Source organism: Seriola dumerili, unplaced genomic scaffold (assembly GCF_002260705.1).
Source record: "Seriola dumerili isolate Sdu_G_001 unplaced genomic scaffold, Sdu_1.0 BDQW01000068.1, whole genome shotgun sequence".
NCBI lineage: Eukaryota > Metazoa > Chordata > Actinopteri > Carangiformes > Carangidae > Seriola > Seriola dumerili.
Genome location: NW_019174323.1, coordinates 5,873,668 through 5,886,864, shown reverse-complemented (window position 1 = coordinate 5,886,864; position 13,197 = coordinate 5,873,668). Strand labels below are relative to the sequence as shown.

The 13,197-nt window shown below is 40.2% G+C and overlaps 2 protein-coding genes across 4 annotated transcripts; both read right to left on the bottom strand.

Moving 5' to 3' along the window:
- Window positions 1-196: 196 nt before the first annotated feature.
- Window positions 197-5,633, bottom strand: LOC111219794 (NACHT, LRR and PYD domains-containing protein 3-like). 2 transcript variants are annotated; one of them, XM_022742584.1, is made up of 10 exons: window positions 5,500-5,633; window positions 5,197-5,399; window positions 4,847-4,993; window positions 4,703-4,774; window positions 2,802-4,590; window positions 2,274-2,435; window positions 2,010-2,183; window positions 1,669-1,836; window positions 1,516-1,562; window positions 197-1,415 (listed from the first exon to the last, which is right to left on the bottom strand). In XM_022742584.1, exons 2-10 carry the CDS (start codon window positions 5,240-5,242, stop codon window positions 895-897), a joined length of 3,126 nt encoding a protein of 1,041 aa, XP_022598305.1. In that variant the 5' UTR covers window positions 5,243-5,399; window positions 5,500-5,633; the 3' UTR covers window positions 197-894. The 2 variants fall into 2 exon arrangements, with proteins under 2 accessions (XP_022598305.1, XP_022598306.1); XM_022742585.1 differs by having other exon boundaries at window positions 5,197-5,386.
- Window positions 5,634-5,795: 162 nt separating this feature from the next.
- Window positions 5,796-11,941, bottom strand: LOC111219793 (tripartite motif-containing protein 35-like). Of its 2 annotated transcripts, none has more exons than XM_022742583.1 (8): window positions 11,842-11,941; window positions 10,262-10,587; window positions 9,648-9,988; window positions 9,278-9,358; window positions 8,955-9,176; window positions 8,851-8,873; window positions 7,645-7,763; window positions 5,796-6,681 (listed from the first exon to the last, which is right to left on the bottom strand). In XM_022742583.1, exons 2-8 carry the CDS (start codon window positions 10,527-10,529, stop codon window positions 6,656-6,658), a joined length of 1,080 nt encoding a protein of 359 aa, XP_022598304.1. In that variant the 5' UTR covers window positions 10,530-10,587; window positions 11,842-11,941; the 3' UTR covers window positions 5,796-6,655. The 2 variants fall into 2 exon arrangements, with proteins under 2 accessions (XP_022598304.1, XP_022598303.1); XM_022742582.1 differs by lacking the exon at window positions 5,796-6,681 and adding an exon at window positions 6,982-7,536.
- Between the last annotated feature and the right edge of the window lie 1,256 nt (window positions 11,942-13,197).

The following is a 13,197-nucleotide window of genomic DNA, read 5'->3' as shown; positions in this document are numbered from 1 at the left end:
TGTGTAGCCCTCTGTTCCGTCTCTATGTTCACTGAGTTTGATAGACCCATCGTCTTGATTGTAATCTTAATTTCTGTTTTTCCTTTTCTCTTTGATTTGTTTTTTTTTTTTTCATTGCCTCTTGGGACTGCTAATAAAATGAGGTTAAAAGTGAAACTCCACACTGTGCTTCTCCTTCACTGAAGAAAGGCTTTTTTACAAATTATAAATGTACATACTTTATATTTCATACAAATACACTCTTCACATTGCTGTACAAGTGACATCTAGATTATTGTGCAGTACAGATTTCCCCCCAGTTTTTCCAAGTTACAAAACATTTTCACTTCCTCTTATCAGTATCCGCATTAAAACACAACAATTACAAGGAAAAGAATTTTGTCTGTGCTCCTCACAACATTGAGAAATTTACAAAATTACTTTCTACTGAAGAGAGACGTTGATCAAAAACCACCACCAAATAATGGACAAATTAAGACACGATGAAGACACAAGATGGAAAATCCAGGAATCAACAGCAGCCATTACAATACATCACGAGTAGAGACAAGTCTCCCGGTAATCCATCCTAGTCGTAGACACAGTTCACTCAAAACTACAAATGTCAACCTCAGTGGTGCTAGAGGAAAGTGCAGGGGATCAGCCGAGTATGTAGGATTCATCCTCTGGGAAACATGAATGTCTGCATGAAATTTCATGGCAGTATATCAAATACTTGCTGAGATATTTCAGTCTGGACCCAAGTGGTGGACATTGGCTTCCCTGGAACCACGCCGCTGGTATGGCTTGAAACAAATCCTCATCAAAGACCCATCATATCCCAAAAGCTGAGCAAGTAAACCCAAAATTGAAGAGCAGCATAAAAGCAAATAGTACATCATGTTACATAATTATTTAGCGCAGGTAGATTGTGGAGTCCACCCAGGCCAGCTGAAACCCTGGGTGGACAGGTTCTGTGAAGGTGGTGTGGAAGGTGTGGAGGAGGGTGAGTGTGGCACAGGAAACCTGGTAGAAGGAGAGCGTCCCCGCTGACCAGTCCAGAAAGACTCCTACTTTATTGGATCTGGGTGGGGTGGTGACAACATTGTTCATGCCATTGTGCAAGATCCTGTAGGCATCTTTGGAGCAGCTCAGGCCCCAGGAAGAGTCATTTCGGCCTAGCCAGCTGTCGTCTCCCTCTCCCTTCCTGCACATCCGTCTGTAGGCTACTCCTATGAAAGCTCTCCCGCACCATTCTGTCTCCCAGTAGCAGCGCCCGCTCAGTCCCTCCTTACACAACACCTGGCGCGAAAAATCGAACCTCTCTGGGTGATCGGGACGCGGCTGCTCGGTCCAACGCGTTGCTTTCGTGTTTCCCTCGGACAGAGACAGGTCCTTGTGTGCTGTGTTTGGGTCCAGTGTGAGTTTGCGGGTGTCTGGTGTAACAGATTAAAAATGTTAGTCTATTCTATATTACTCCTTGCTGTTTTATGAGTTTAGAAGGAAGCAGAGACGTCCTAAGTGCTGGTTACTCACATTTCTTTGGACCTGGCTGAATCCTGGATTCATCACACTGTTCCACACTGAAACATAACAGTAGACCACAGTTTTGTTTGTGTTTATATCATTAATGTAGTTCAAAGTGAGTGGAAACGTTATCATTCAGGCTCTAGACGACACCATCACTACCTGAGTTTCTGCAGGCTGCATTGTGGGTCGTCTAGCAGAGTAGACAGCAGCTGCAGACCTGAGTTTCCTGGGTGGTTGTAGCTCAGGTCGAGCTCTCTCAGGCACGATGAGTTCAAAGCGGATGCCAGGAAAGTGCAGCCTTCCTCTGTCACTCTGCACAGGGGCAAACTTCAAGAAAACACACCAAGACATTTCATCTAACTGATCTCCACCAACGATAACAGCAAGAAGTGAGAGTGTGTGTGTGTGTTTGTGTGCGTGTGTGTGTGTGTGTTCGGCCCTGTACCGTATATCACTTTTAAATAATTCATCTGGCATGGAATTACACTCGGGGCACTCACATGAGTATTTCCAGTTTACAGTGAGGACTGCCCAGTCCAGCAGAGAGCCTTGTGACTCCCACGTCCTGAAAGTCATTGTCAGTGAGGTCCAGCTCTTTCAGCTGGCAGGATGCTGAGCTGATAAATGAGGCCAGGGCTTCAGAGCTCTTCTCTGTAAGGTTGCAGCTCCTGAGTCTAAACCAACAGAAAATACAGCTAGAAACAAAAAAAATCTGTATTTGACTTGGGGGGGTGGGGGAGAAAGAAATGTGTTGGATTTTTTACCTCAATTTGTCCAGTTTGCTGTTCTTCAGTCCACCAGAGAGCAGATTTATGCCTGAGTCTGTCAGGTTGTTGTTACTCAAGTCCAACTCTCTTATTTGGGATGAGCTGACGCCATTTGCCAGGCTTTCACAGCAGGTCACAGTGAGATTGCATGCATTTAGACTGCAGTAGGAAAGACAGTATGAGAGAGGTAAATGATGAAAAGACTGATTATAGCCTCTCTAAGTTGTATGCTAATATCTTTTTACACTGTGAAATAGAATTATTTTGTTACTTGTTACCTACTTAACCTTTTCGTTACCTACTAACATATTCATTGCACTCAGGCAAATGATCTTGCATGCACTGCTAACTAATGACTCCATGCTCTCAAACAACAGATCACACCTGTACACCGTCAGAGGTTCCACGGACACTAATGTGCAGTTAATTCTTTCTTTTAATTCATGCCAAAAAGAACATTTGACCTGAAGTCTACTATTTTTAATATAAGGAGCATATCTGCTTTTCTAAAAAAAAATCACTTACTTCGCCACTTGAGCCGTTTTCACAACAGGCAGCAGCATCCGAAGTCCCTCCTCGGACCTGGCATAGTTGCTCAGCTCAAACACGCTCAGTTCTTCTTCTGAGGTCAATAATACAAAGACCAGAGTGGCCCACTGTGCCGGTGAAAGCTTGGCTTTGTCGAGACTGCCAGAACTGAGGTAGCTCTGAATCTCCTCCACAAGGGAGTGGTCATTCAGCTCATTCAGGCAGTGAAAGAGATTGAGACATCTGTCTGGGGATGGACTTGACCTGATCCTCTCCTTGATGTGTTTGATGATCTCTGTTCTTGTCCTTTGGTTTGATCTGTTGCTGGTCATTAGCTGTTTCAACAGTGTCTGATTGGATTCCAGAGACAGGCCCAGGAGGAAGCGCAGGAAGATGTCAAAACGTCCATTTGGACACTGCAAAGCCTTTTCTACTGCTTGTTTGTAGAGGATGACCTCTGAAGAGTCTCTGAACAGGAAACGTCTCGAAGCGGACGACTTCTTTACCAAGACATTGATGTTGTCGTTGTGGAAAGTGAGGAAGACGTACAATGCGGCAAAGAATTCCTGAACGCTCAGATGCACAAAGCAGAACATCTTCCCCTCGCACATTGTCAGCTCCTCGTTGAAGATCTGTGTGTAGACTCCTGAGAACATGGATGCCTGCGTGACATCTATACCATTTAGTTTGAGGTCGTTCTCGTAGAAGATCAAGTGGCCCTTCTCAAGCTCTTTGAAGGCCAGTTTACCCAGTGAGATGAGGTTAGCTCTCACGCATTCAGCGTTTGACTCTCTTCTTCCAGGCAACCTCTTCTTCATGGTCTCCACGTACAAAGACAAGAAGTGTATGTACATTTCAGTTAGGGTCTTTGGTGTGTCTTTACTGTCCGTCGTTGTCAACTTCTTCTCAAGAACGCTCGCCGCCATCCAGCAGAAGATGGGTATGTGGCACATGATGTGAAGACTCCTGCAGGATTTCACATGTGCGATTATCCTGTTTGCCAAGCTCTCGTCACCAATTTTCCTTCGGAAGTATTCGTCTTTTTGCAGGTTGTTGAACCCTCGAACCTCGGTCACGAGATCAATGCAGTCCACAGGGATCTGACTGCAAGCTACTGGGCGGGATGTTATCCATACAAGACTCAAAGGAAGCAGTCTTCCTCTGATGAGGTTGGTGAGAAGCACAGCAATTCTGGTTGGCTGTGTCACATCAGACATTATTTCACTGTTGTGGAAGTCCAAAGACAGTCGGCTCTCGTCCAGACCATCCAGGATAAAGAGCATTTTGTGTTCACCATTATTGAAGATTGCTGTGTCTTTTGTCTCAGGGAAGAAGACACTGACAAGCTCCACTAGACTGAAGATTTTCCCTCTCATCAGATTCAGCTCGCGGAAAGAGAGCAGGAATACAAATTCCAGGTTGGTGTTTGCTCTCTCCTCAGCCCAGTCTAGAGTGAACTTGTTGGCAGATACTGTTTTTCCGATGCCAGCGACTCCCCTTGTGATCACAGTCCTTATGTGGCGGTCTCGTCCTGGTAGAGAAACAAAGAGTTGATTGCAGTGGATTGATTGCTCCTGGGCCACATGCATCCTGGACACTGTCTCAATCCGTCTCACTTCATGCTCCCTATTGACGTCAGCAGTTCCTCCCTCAGTGATGTAGAGCTCTGTGTAGATTTTATTGAGAGATATTTTGTTTGACTCTGTTGTCATCCCCTCAAGCAAGTGGCTGAACCTTCTCTTCAGAGTAACTTTCAGTTTCTGTTGACATTCTGCGACTTTATTGACTGAAGGAGAAAATGCACTGGAAGGTTATTTTAGTTCTCGAGAATCAAGCTGTTCTAGCAATATGTCAGATTCTTAAATGTGATAAGGTAATGGGCTGTAAGAAATACTCACTTTGGGACTGCAGAGCCCCACAGCTGTATTCAGTGTCAGGGATCAGTGCATCTTTTAATGTAACGATAGACCCTGCAAAAGAAGAAAAAAGCTCAGCAGAGTCCAAACCACAATTTCAGTTACTCAAGGATGTAATATATCTACCGTGGCCTTGGCCCGTAGAGGTGATACTGATGTTTATGTTGCCAATAGTGGAACCAATAATGGAGGGAGCGACCACATTTCCCCCACTCTGAGCAGTGAAGCTGGGACAGAAATGATCAACCACAGCCTGAAGAGAGGCAACTGACTCTGAGAGAAAACACAAAACTCAACTTCAGCAGTTTGTTACAAAAATGAATTGTAGCGAATGATCACAGCAGCAAATGATCACTAAAGAAAGTTTAGGACATGTTTGCGGCTTTTGAGGTTATCAGTTTTTCAGCAGCACCCTTTTTTCTCACAGGTTCAATTTCTTGCAATATGAACTTTTATTCGTAATTTGACAGCCTTACCTTGAAAGACCTCGTCTGTTTTATTATCGACACTCTTTTCCTCCATTTTGTTTTTTCATATCAGCTCGTTCATCCTTGCATGTTTTCTATCAACTGATGCTTTTCATCGGTGGTCTTCATCTTGGCCTCGGAAATGAGAGGGAGACTGTCCTGTACAGCTGCGGTCAGTTACTTCCAGAGGATCAGATATCTGTTCACACAAACTACATTAAAGAGCAAACAGCATTCCTTCAGATACAGGATGATCATGTTCAGTCAAGGCTATTAAAATGCAATAGATCAAAACACAAAGGAAACTCTTACCTGCATAAAAACAATGATGACTGTTATTGCGATCTGATTCACACACTGAAAGTGGCTGCTCATGAGCAGAGGGGGATTTGCACTTCTATAAGAAACTGCACTTTCTTCCTCCTTCCCTGATGCTCACGAAAAACGGAAGCTGGTGTTTCCTGTCTGCACAGTCTTTACATGCAATCATTGTATGAACCATAGCTCTTAACACAGTTTCATTTACCAAAAAATTAACTTTGGTTTCAGAAATGAGCTTTTTCAACATTTTTTGATTTTCTTTATTGGAAAATTGTAGATTGAATTTGTTAATACAATGATCTGGCAATCAAATAACAGTTTTTCAGTATTTCTGTGGTGTGCTTTTTTTTTTTTTACATAACATTACACTTTTGTCCAAAGCAACTTAAAATCAGGGTATAATAACTAGATATCTTCCAAAAATGGGCATGTATATATTTTAATCAAATGATTTGACATGTTCAGTGCTACAGTACAAGTAATTCAAGATTTTCCACTTTATATGATGGATTTCACATTAGTATATCACAACAAAGACATTGGCTTAAGAATTCCAAATCATGTAACAGTTGCAAATCCAACTGTTTCTGAAAACACAGTAAAACCTGACAGATGGTTTAAGATAAGGTAATATGCGTTCCTAATATGTGGCTGAGTCTGTAGCAGCCATTTCCTAGAACTATGACACTGTGGTCATATTCCTCCTCATCATTGTCAAGGACAAGAGAAGAAAGGATCAAGAGACCAGGTGTGTAAAGCAAAAAAAAACTATTTACAAGTTGTTTCAATTTAACCAAAATTAATTTAAAACTAATGTTATAATTAGTTTTAGGTTAATTTTGGTTAAGGTCAACTAAACATACAGCAAACGGACCTGACCTAACAAATGACACAAGGCGAGATTATATAGATACAGGCTACCCTACACAGTAATAAAGGGGGACAGGAATAAACAATTAACAATATAAAGAAAATTAACCTTAACACTACCAAAGATTCAAATCAAACTATTTACAAACTAACTAACTGCTAAACTAAGAGAAAAAAAACTTAAGCAAGTCCCAAATGATTTAACTGAAATGGACCCTAAAAGGCAGACTCCTCCTGGCCCATCCAGATGGCGTCCCTCTTTTTCAGTACCACTTGTTTAGGCTAAGGCAGGTCTGTCTGGATCTATGCAACAAAAAAGGTAAAAGCAAGTAAAAAAAATGTTACGAACAGAATGTTAAAGTTCCTCTCCAGAACTTTAAACTATTTAAACTATGTAAAAAAAATACTCTGCTTTGATTAATATTCTGTTTAACATAGTTTTCACACATAAAAAGTGAAAAAAAGAAACTGGGGCTGTAAGCACATCCACTCTGACTTCCTCTTACTTACTGACTGTCTGAATCCTTTTTTATGAGACTGTCATTGGGTCACTGCAGTTCCAAGGTGGAAATGCACAGTCATGGTGTTGACTGTTTAATTCACTCATTATATGTCTTGTATTATATAAAAAAAACATCACAGGGACATGTTAACAAGGTTAAAAACTTGATTTTCATCGGAGGGGGTCTTTAACTAAAACACATATACTCAATTTAGACAACAAACTGTCAAACCAGTAAAGTGTGAAGTATGAAAACAAAAGACTGAGTACTGTCATGACTTGAAATGTTTGTATGTTATCTATTTTGAAAAAAGGTCCTCACATTTCGTGTGAAACTGTCATCATTATTAGTAATTGTTGTCACTGTCACTGTCACTGTTACTGTCATTCATCGTCTGTTTCAAGATAGACTGGAAGTGGCGAAGGGACCCTATAAGGCACCCAATCTGTAGAGGTTACAGTCCTCGCTACAGTCGGCCCCGGTTCGAATCCTGCATTGGTCGGCCCTTTACTGCATGTCATTCCCCCTCTCTCTGCCTCCCCATTTCCTGTCTCTCTCTCCTCATCTATCAAAAAAGGCCCTAAATGCCCAAGAGCTATCTTTCGCTTCTCATTCTTCAATATTTTTGGCCTCTTTGACGACTTCCGGTATCCATCTGGTGCAAGATCAAACAAAAGGACAAAACAAAAAGATTTCTTAATTGAGTTTCCTGAGCAGAGGTGAAATATGAATTAATTCAGGGTTTTTGTGCCTGCAAACTTACCGCTTTCTATGTCGCTCCTTATCCTCTTCCAGACTTTCAATTGAAGGTTTTTCACATGTTTGGACACATCTATTTGTACTTGTGGAAGCAGCTGTGGATCTGGCAGTGCAGTCTGAGCTCTGGGGAAAATTCAAGAGATTAAAGTGTAGCTTCACATTTTTTAAAATCTGCCATATGCCATATGTATGCTGAAAGAGTTATCGGTCACTGTAATCATTCCTTGTGTCTATAATCGCCTAGGAGCGATCCCTCCCAGGCACAACTGCACTGTAAAGGTGTACAAAAAGTGAAATTAAATTTTGCCTTGTGTCATTTCCCTGAATTTAACGCAAGGTACTGAATCATTTATCTGTGTTTATTCGACCCAGCACTCAGTGTACCAAATGTGAAGGTAGGAGTTAGGCCCCAGGATTTAGCAGGTACAAAATTAAAACATTTTTAACTTGCCTGCCTCAGTTCTTGCTATTTGTGAAGTGCATCTTTCCACTGACTTTATATGCATCCTGTCTGACCACTCCTGAAGAGATGGATGTGACATCCTCATTCTGTGCAAAATTATATGATAGTTCTAGAAAATGGAGACTGACTATTAATGTTGTAAAAACACAGATAACACATTCTCTAAAGTACACCAGTTCCTATAAATACCTTGGTTTGGTCTTAAATGAACATATGAGTTTTAATGAGGGAATTAAAGTCTTGGCAGATTCAGCTGGAAGAGCATTACGAGTGATGAATAAAATGAAGCTTTTACCAACCTTAGTTTCTCAATTAGTTTCTCAATTTGTTTCTCAAAATTCTGTTTTGTATTCCACTGCCCTCTGTACTCTGATTTAAGGAAATATTTCTTTAACAAGATTCAATCGAAGAACCCTGAACTGTTTTGGTTGTCCGATGCTGTTATGCTGAGTTGTTAATCTTCTTAATGTAGATGCTTTTGTTTTGACAAGATTCATAGGCGAAGCCTGGCTGTTGAGACAGAGGATGCTGTATCCAACATTGATTTGAATCTAATATTAACTTTGGAAGTGTATGTGATGATTTGTTATGTTGCCATCAAGTGTATGGTTGAGTCATTCATTCATTCTCGAAGCTAGCCTGGACATGACTTTGGCTCTCTATATGGGAATCGCTGAAATGAATCTGTGTAACCTACAGAAGGAAAAGGCTCCAAAAAACAGTGAAAAAATGATTAATAATACGTACCTTTCCATTTCAGCCCTAAAGTTCTGTAAATAGAACAAGAAATGCATCAGAAGTCTTCAGATCACATTGAATGAATCAAACCTTTCCTGGGTTTTAATCAGTACCTGTGTGAACGAGTTGTCAGCCTGTAAGTTTTCCACATCCTTCACATTGTCAGAGAGCGAGAGTGTGACTTTGTGCAGCTCTGTGATCTTATGCATCACACCCATCATCTCAGTCTCTTCTTTCCTTAACGCCTCTAATCTGGCTTCTTCTTCTCTATGGAGGCGGAGATGAAGCTCCTCAAAGTTCTTCTTGATCTCATTCTCCGTGTTACGGCTCTGAATCTGTGGGTCATGGTAAGAACAAGAGGTCATCCTCTCTACTTCTTCATGTGTTTAAGACTTGACTGATCAAATTCCAAAGGTCTGTACAGCTGCTGACAAACCTTTATCTGTTCGATTGATGAATCACAGAACTGCTTGACTTTTTCAAAAGCTTCCTGCTTCTCTTTGACGTTCACTGAAGTCTGGAAAATAAATGCCATACTTGAATTTGTTGAAGAAGAAACAGATCCTCATTCAGATAGGATCTGTTAATAACATTACGGTTTACAGGTTCAATCATGGCTTAAAAAATTAATTGTTCTGTTTCATCATCAAAAATCACACTATGACACACACTGACTTAAAGGTTGAACAAACTATACCACAATGTCCCAGTAATAAATACAGAATTACAGTTATTTTAGCCCTGACTAGTACAATTCACCACAACACTACATATAATGTAGTTAAACACATTTGAAGTGACCTCACCTGATATGAGTCATCTCTGTGTCGTCCTGAGGGATTGACCCTACTTCTCTGTGTGTAGCTTTGAATTAAACTCTTCAGGGCAAAATTAATTGGAGGTTTACTGTCATTATTGACCCTCCGACAAGATGGGCATTTCAGAGAGATTACACTCTTCCAGTAGCAGTGAATGCAGGTCCGACAGAAGCTGTGGCCACACTGCAGCACCACAGGCTCAGTGTAAATAGATGAACAAACTGGGCAAGAAATATCCAGAGTGAAAGTTGAATCTAGATCTCTCTGTGTCGTTTTCACAGCAGAGGGTGGTGGCTCAGACACCTGCTGTTCCACAGGTGGGTTTTTGGCTGCAAATCAAATAAACAAATTATTATAAAATATTGCTGCAATAATTCAGTCACAGGTTTCCAAATGGAATTATAATATTTGTTATTCTCTAGTGAAATGTTCATTTTCTTTCTGCCTCCACATAAAGCTCAGAGCATCAGGGTGTGACACTCAATTAGAAACAACTAGTTACAACAACACAATAAAGGACATTAAAAAATGGATAGATAAAAAATGAAATGATATGTTACCATACAGGCAGGAAACTCCCATAGCCTACTATAACATTTTACCTTGAATTATCCTTACTGCAAGGTCATTAAAATTTATTCTAAAGAGAATGTCCACTGCAGTCTCCACAGCACCGTCTTCCCCATAAACCTGCACCATTATGTCCACAGTTTGCTCTCTGGTAGCCCCCTGCAGCTGGGATCTCTGGATGGGTCGGCATCCCTCTCTCTTATTCAGGGCCAAGTACCACTGAAATGACACCAGGTTCTTTTCAGTCAGCTCGTCCAGGTGATCTTTCAGTAGTTTTTCAATTCGCACAGGGGTCGTCATTCTTGACTCTTGGCAAGTAAACAATCAGCTGATTGGCTTCTTTAGAGACGTGAACTGACTGAGAAAGATAAAAACAAGAAGTTAGAATGAATTAATAATAATAATATAATTAATAAAAATCAAGGACCGACAGACATAGAGCTGATTCAACTTGGAGCAGTTAATGCAGCTCTATTCTACACAAAATATAGTTTTGGGGGGTAGAAAAACTTTCCAAAGACTACATTTAATTAATCTAAAATTTAAAGGTTTTAAAGTTCACCATCCAATGAAAAGTATCATAATTTGTTATAATTTTGTGCTCTAGGAGTCACATTTGTCTGTAAGATAAAATCTTTATATGCTTCTCTTTTTATAGAGAAAGGGACAAAAATACAGGGGATACAAACATCCATTCCAATTAGAGAATGGTACTTTTTCTTGTTTCTTTCTATCTCAGCTCCCACACAATTCTGTTACTCAGTCTTCTCCATCTACCGTTATATAGATTTATTATGATTTCTTTTTTTATTTTTACAATGCAATAGATTTCTTGTGAGTGTGGGATCAATCATTTGAAGCACCAGTGCAGTGAACAGCTGTATTCTTTACAGGGTCAAAGTACTGTAGCTGTGTTTCCTGTTCTGGCCCTACTTGCTGCAGCTTTGCCTGTTGAACAGATGGTGGAGGCAAAGTCCATGCAGTGTTGTGAAAGTTTTACTTTCTCTATGTAAGTACATGACTTGACTGACTTTTGAGGTTTTGGAGGCAGATAATGATTCGAATATCAGTTTGGACCGATTAAAATAAATTTTTTGGTAAACCCTCAAAAAATAAATAAACATGGGTCTCCAGAGTGCTTCCAGGAATTTAAATTATAAAATAAATAATACAAAAATGCAACATTTAAAGATAGGTTCACAGTTTTTCAAGTCTGTCTTAAAACAATAGTCAGCTTTCTATATGACTATTATGGTTAAGGTTAAAAAAAACATGATTTGTATATCAAGTGTAAAGGATCTAACCTATTATCTTATTGTGCAAACTAATTTTAAATGTATCTTAATTTCATATAAATAATCAGTTGTATGAGTAGATATCACTTTGGCACAAACATGACTCCATTTGAAAGAAGCCCAGAGGTATCACATACTGTATTTTAAACATTACTGCCTTTGTGATTAACTAGTACTAACAAGCACGTTAGCTAGTTCTAGCTAACATTTTGTTAGCTAGAACTAGCTAACAGAGTGTTAGCTAGTGCTCATCAGGCTAGATAAATGAATCAAAAAGTAAGCCCACTAATTCTTCATTAGCATCATTTGCTGCTCACCTTTGTTTTTGGGCTAGATCCAGTATATTCACAAATATTTAGCTATTAGAAGTTGTTCGTTCTTTGTTATGTCTTCCGCCCTATTCCCCGGACAATTAATGGCCAAAATATAAGAGCACTAAATTTCACTTTCTCTTCCTCTTTCTGTTAAGCACTGCACTTGACCGACCTCTCGTGGAGAGAGACAATAATAATAGTAAAATGTGAAGAAAAGGAAAAGAAGAAATCATATACTCTAACCTACTAATTACAATGATTGAGGCTGGATTACCAGTCAGGCAAAGTGGGCGACCCCGAGAGTGCCCACACCCCTGTGGAGCCCTGTGTAGCCCCTAAAAGCTCTTGGTGTGGCAATGGATTTGTGAATCATAGTAACTTGGTTTAGAAATATGGGAATAGATACCACTAAAAGTAAGAGTATCCACAAATATGATAAAGCTGTTTTATTAGCTGATGTTGAGGCCCTATCCTGAAGCAAGGCCCTTCGAATAGAGTTTTAAGACCTTTATTTCTGTGCTGTTATTGTGCATAGTATGAAATTATAATAATTTGGGATTAATGACAAAACAAAATATTTTAAATCTCTAAAAACAACCTTGTTTACCTCCATGTTTACCTACTGGCTGTCTTCTTCATAGCCTTTGCTGGCACCTTGTTGCATTTCTTGGCTCAGTGTGGGTTCTTGTGAACAAGAGAACAAACAAAACGGGGAACCCATTCACATTGCTCCATAGTGTTACCAGTTGTTATAAACTCCACAGGGCACCTATAATGGTGGCCCAACAGCTTGTTTTTGCCCAGGCCCTCCCTGGACAGGTTAATCCAGCCACAGTGATGGTGCTGCCCACGTTTAAAGGAGAGGTTCACATTATTTAAAGTCTGTTTTAGAACAATAATCTCATACCCATGTGTACACTGTAACAGTTTTGCTTGCTGTAATCATTCATCCTGTTCATACTGGACATTAAAAGATCCCAGCAAGCTTTTTCTTAATTCTCCCCATTTTGAATATTTTAAGCAGGTTTGAGGAGGCAGTTTTGGTTCATTTAGAATAATATGGTTATAGCTGGTGGATCTATTCAGTAACCAGAGCTTGACAGAGAAATGTTTCTGAATTTTCAACAGTGCACCTGAAGTGTCAATGTTTGCCTGAGTGAAAAATAAAATAATCAAAAGGAGATTTCAAACTCTGAAACACTGCAAAGATCAAGTACAAGAGTTGAGTACGTATCGCGTCAGATTTCCTTTGCTGTGATGTCCAAAAATGTATCATTACTTATTTATTCTGGCCAAGCTGACAGAGCACATTGGCATTTCATCAGCAACACCCTGCTTTTCACCCGCGCAGCTACGCAC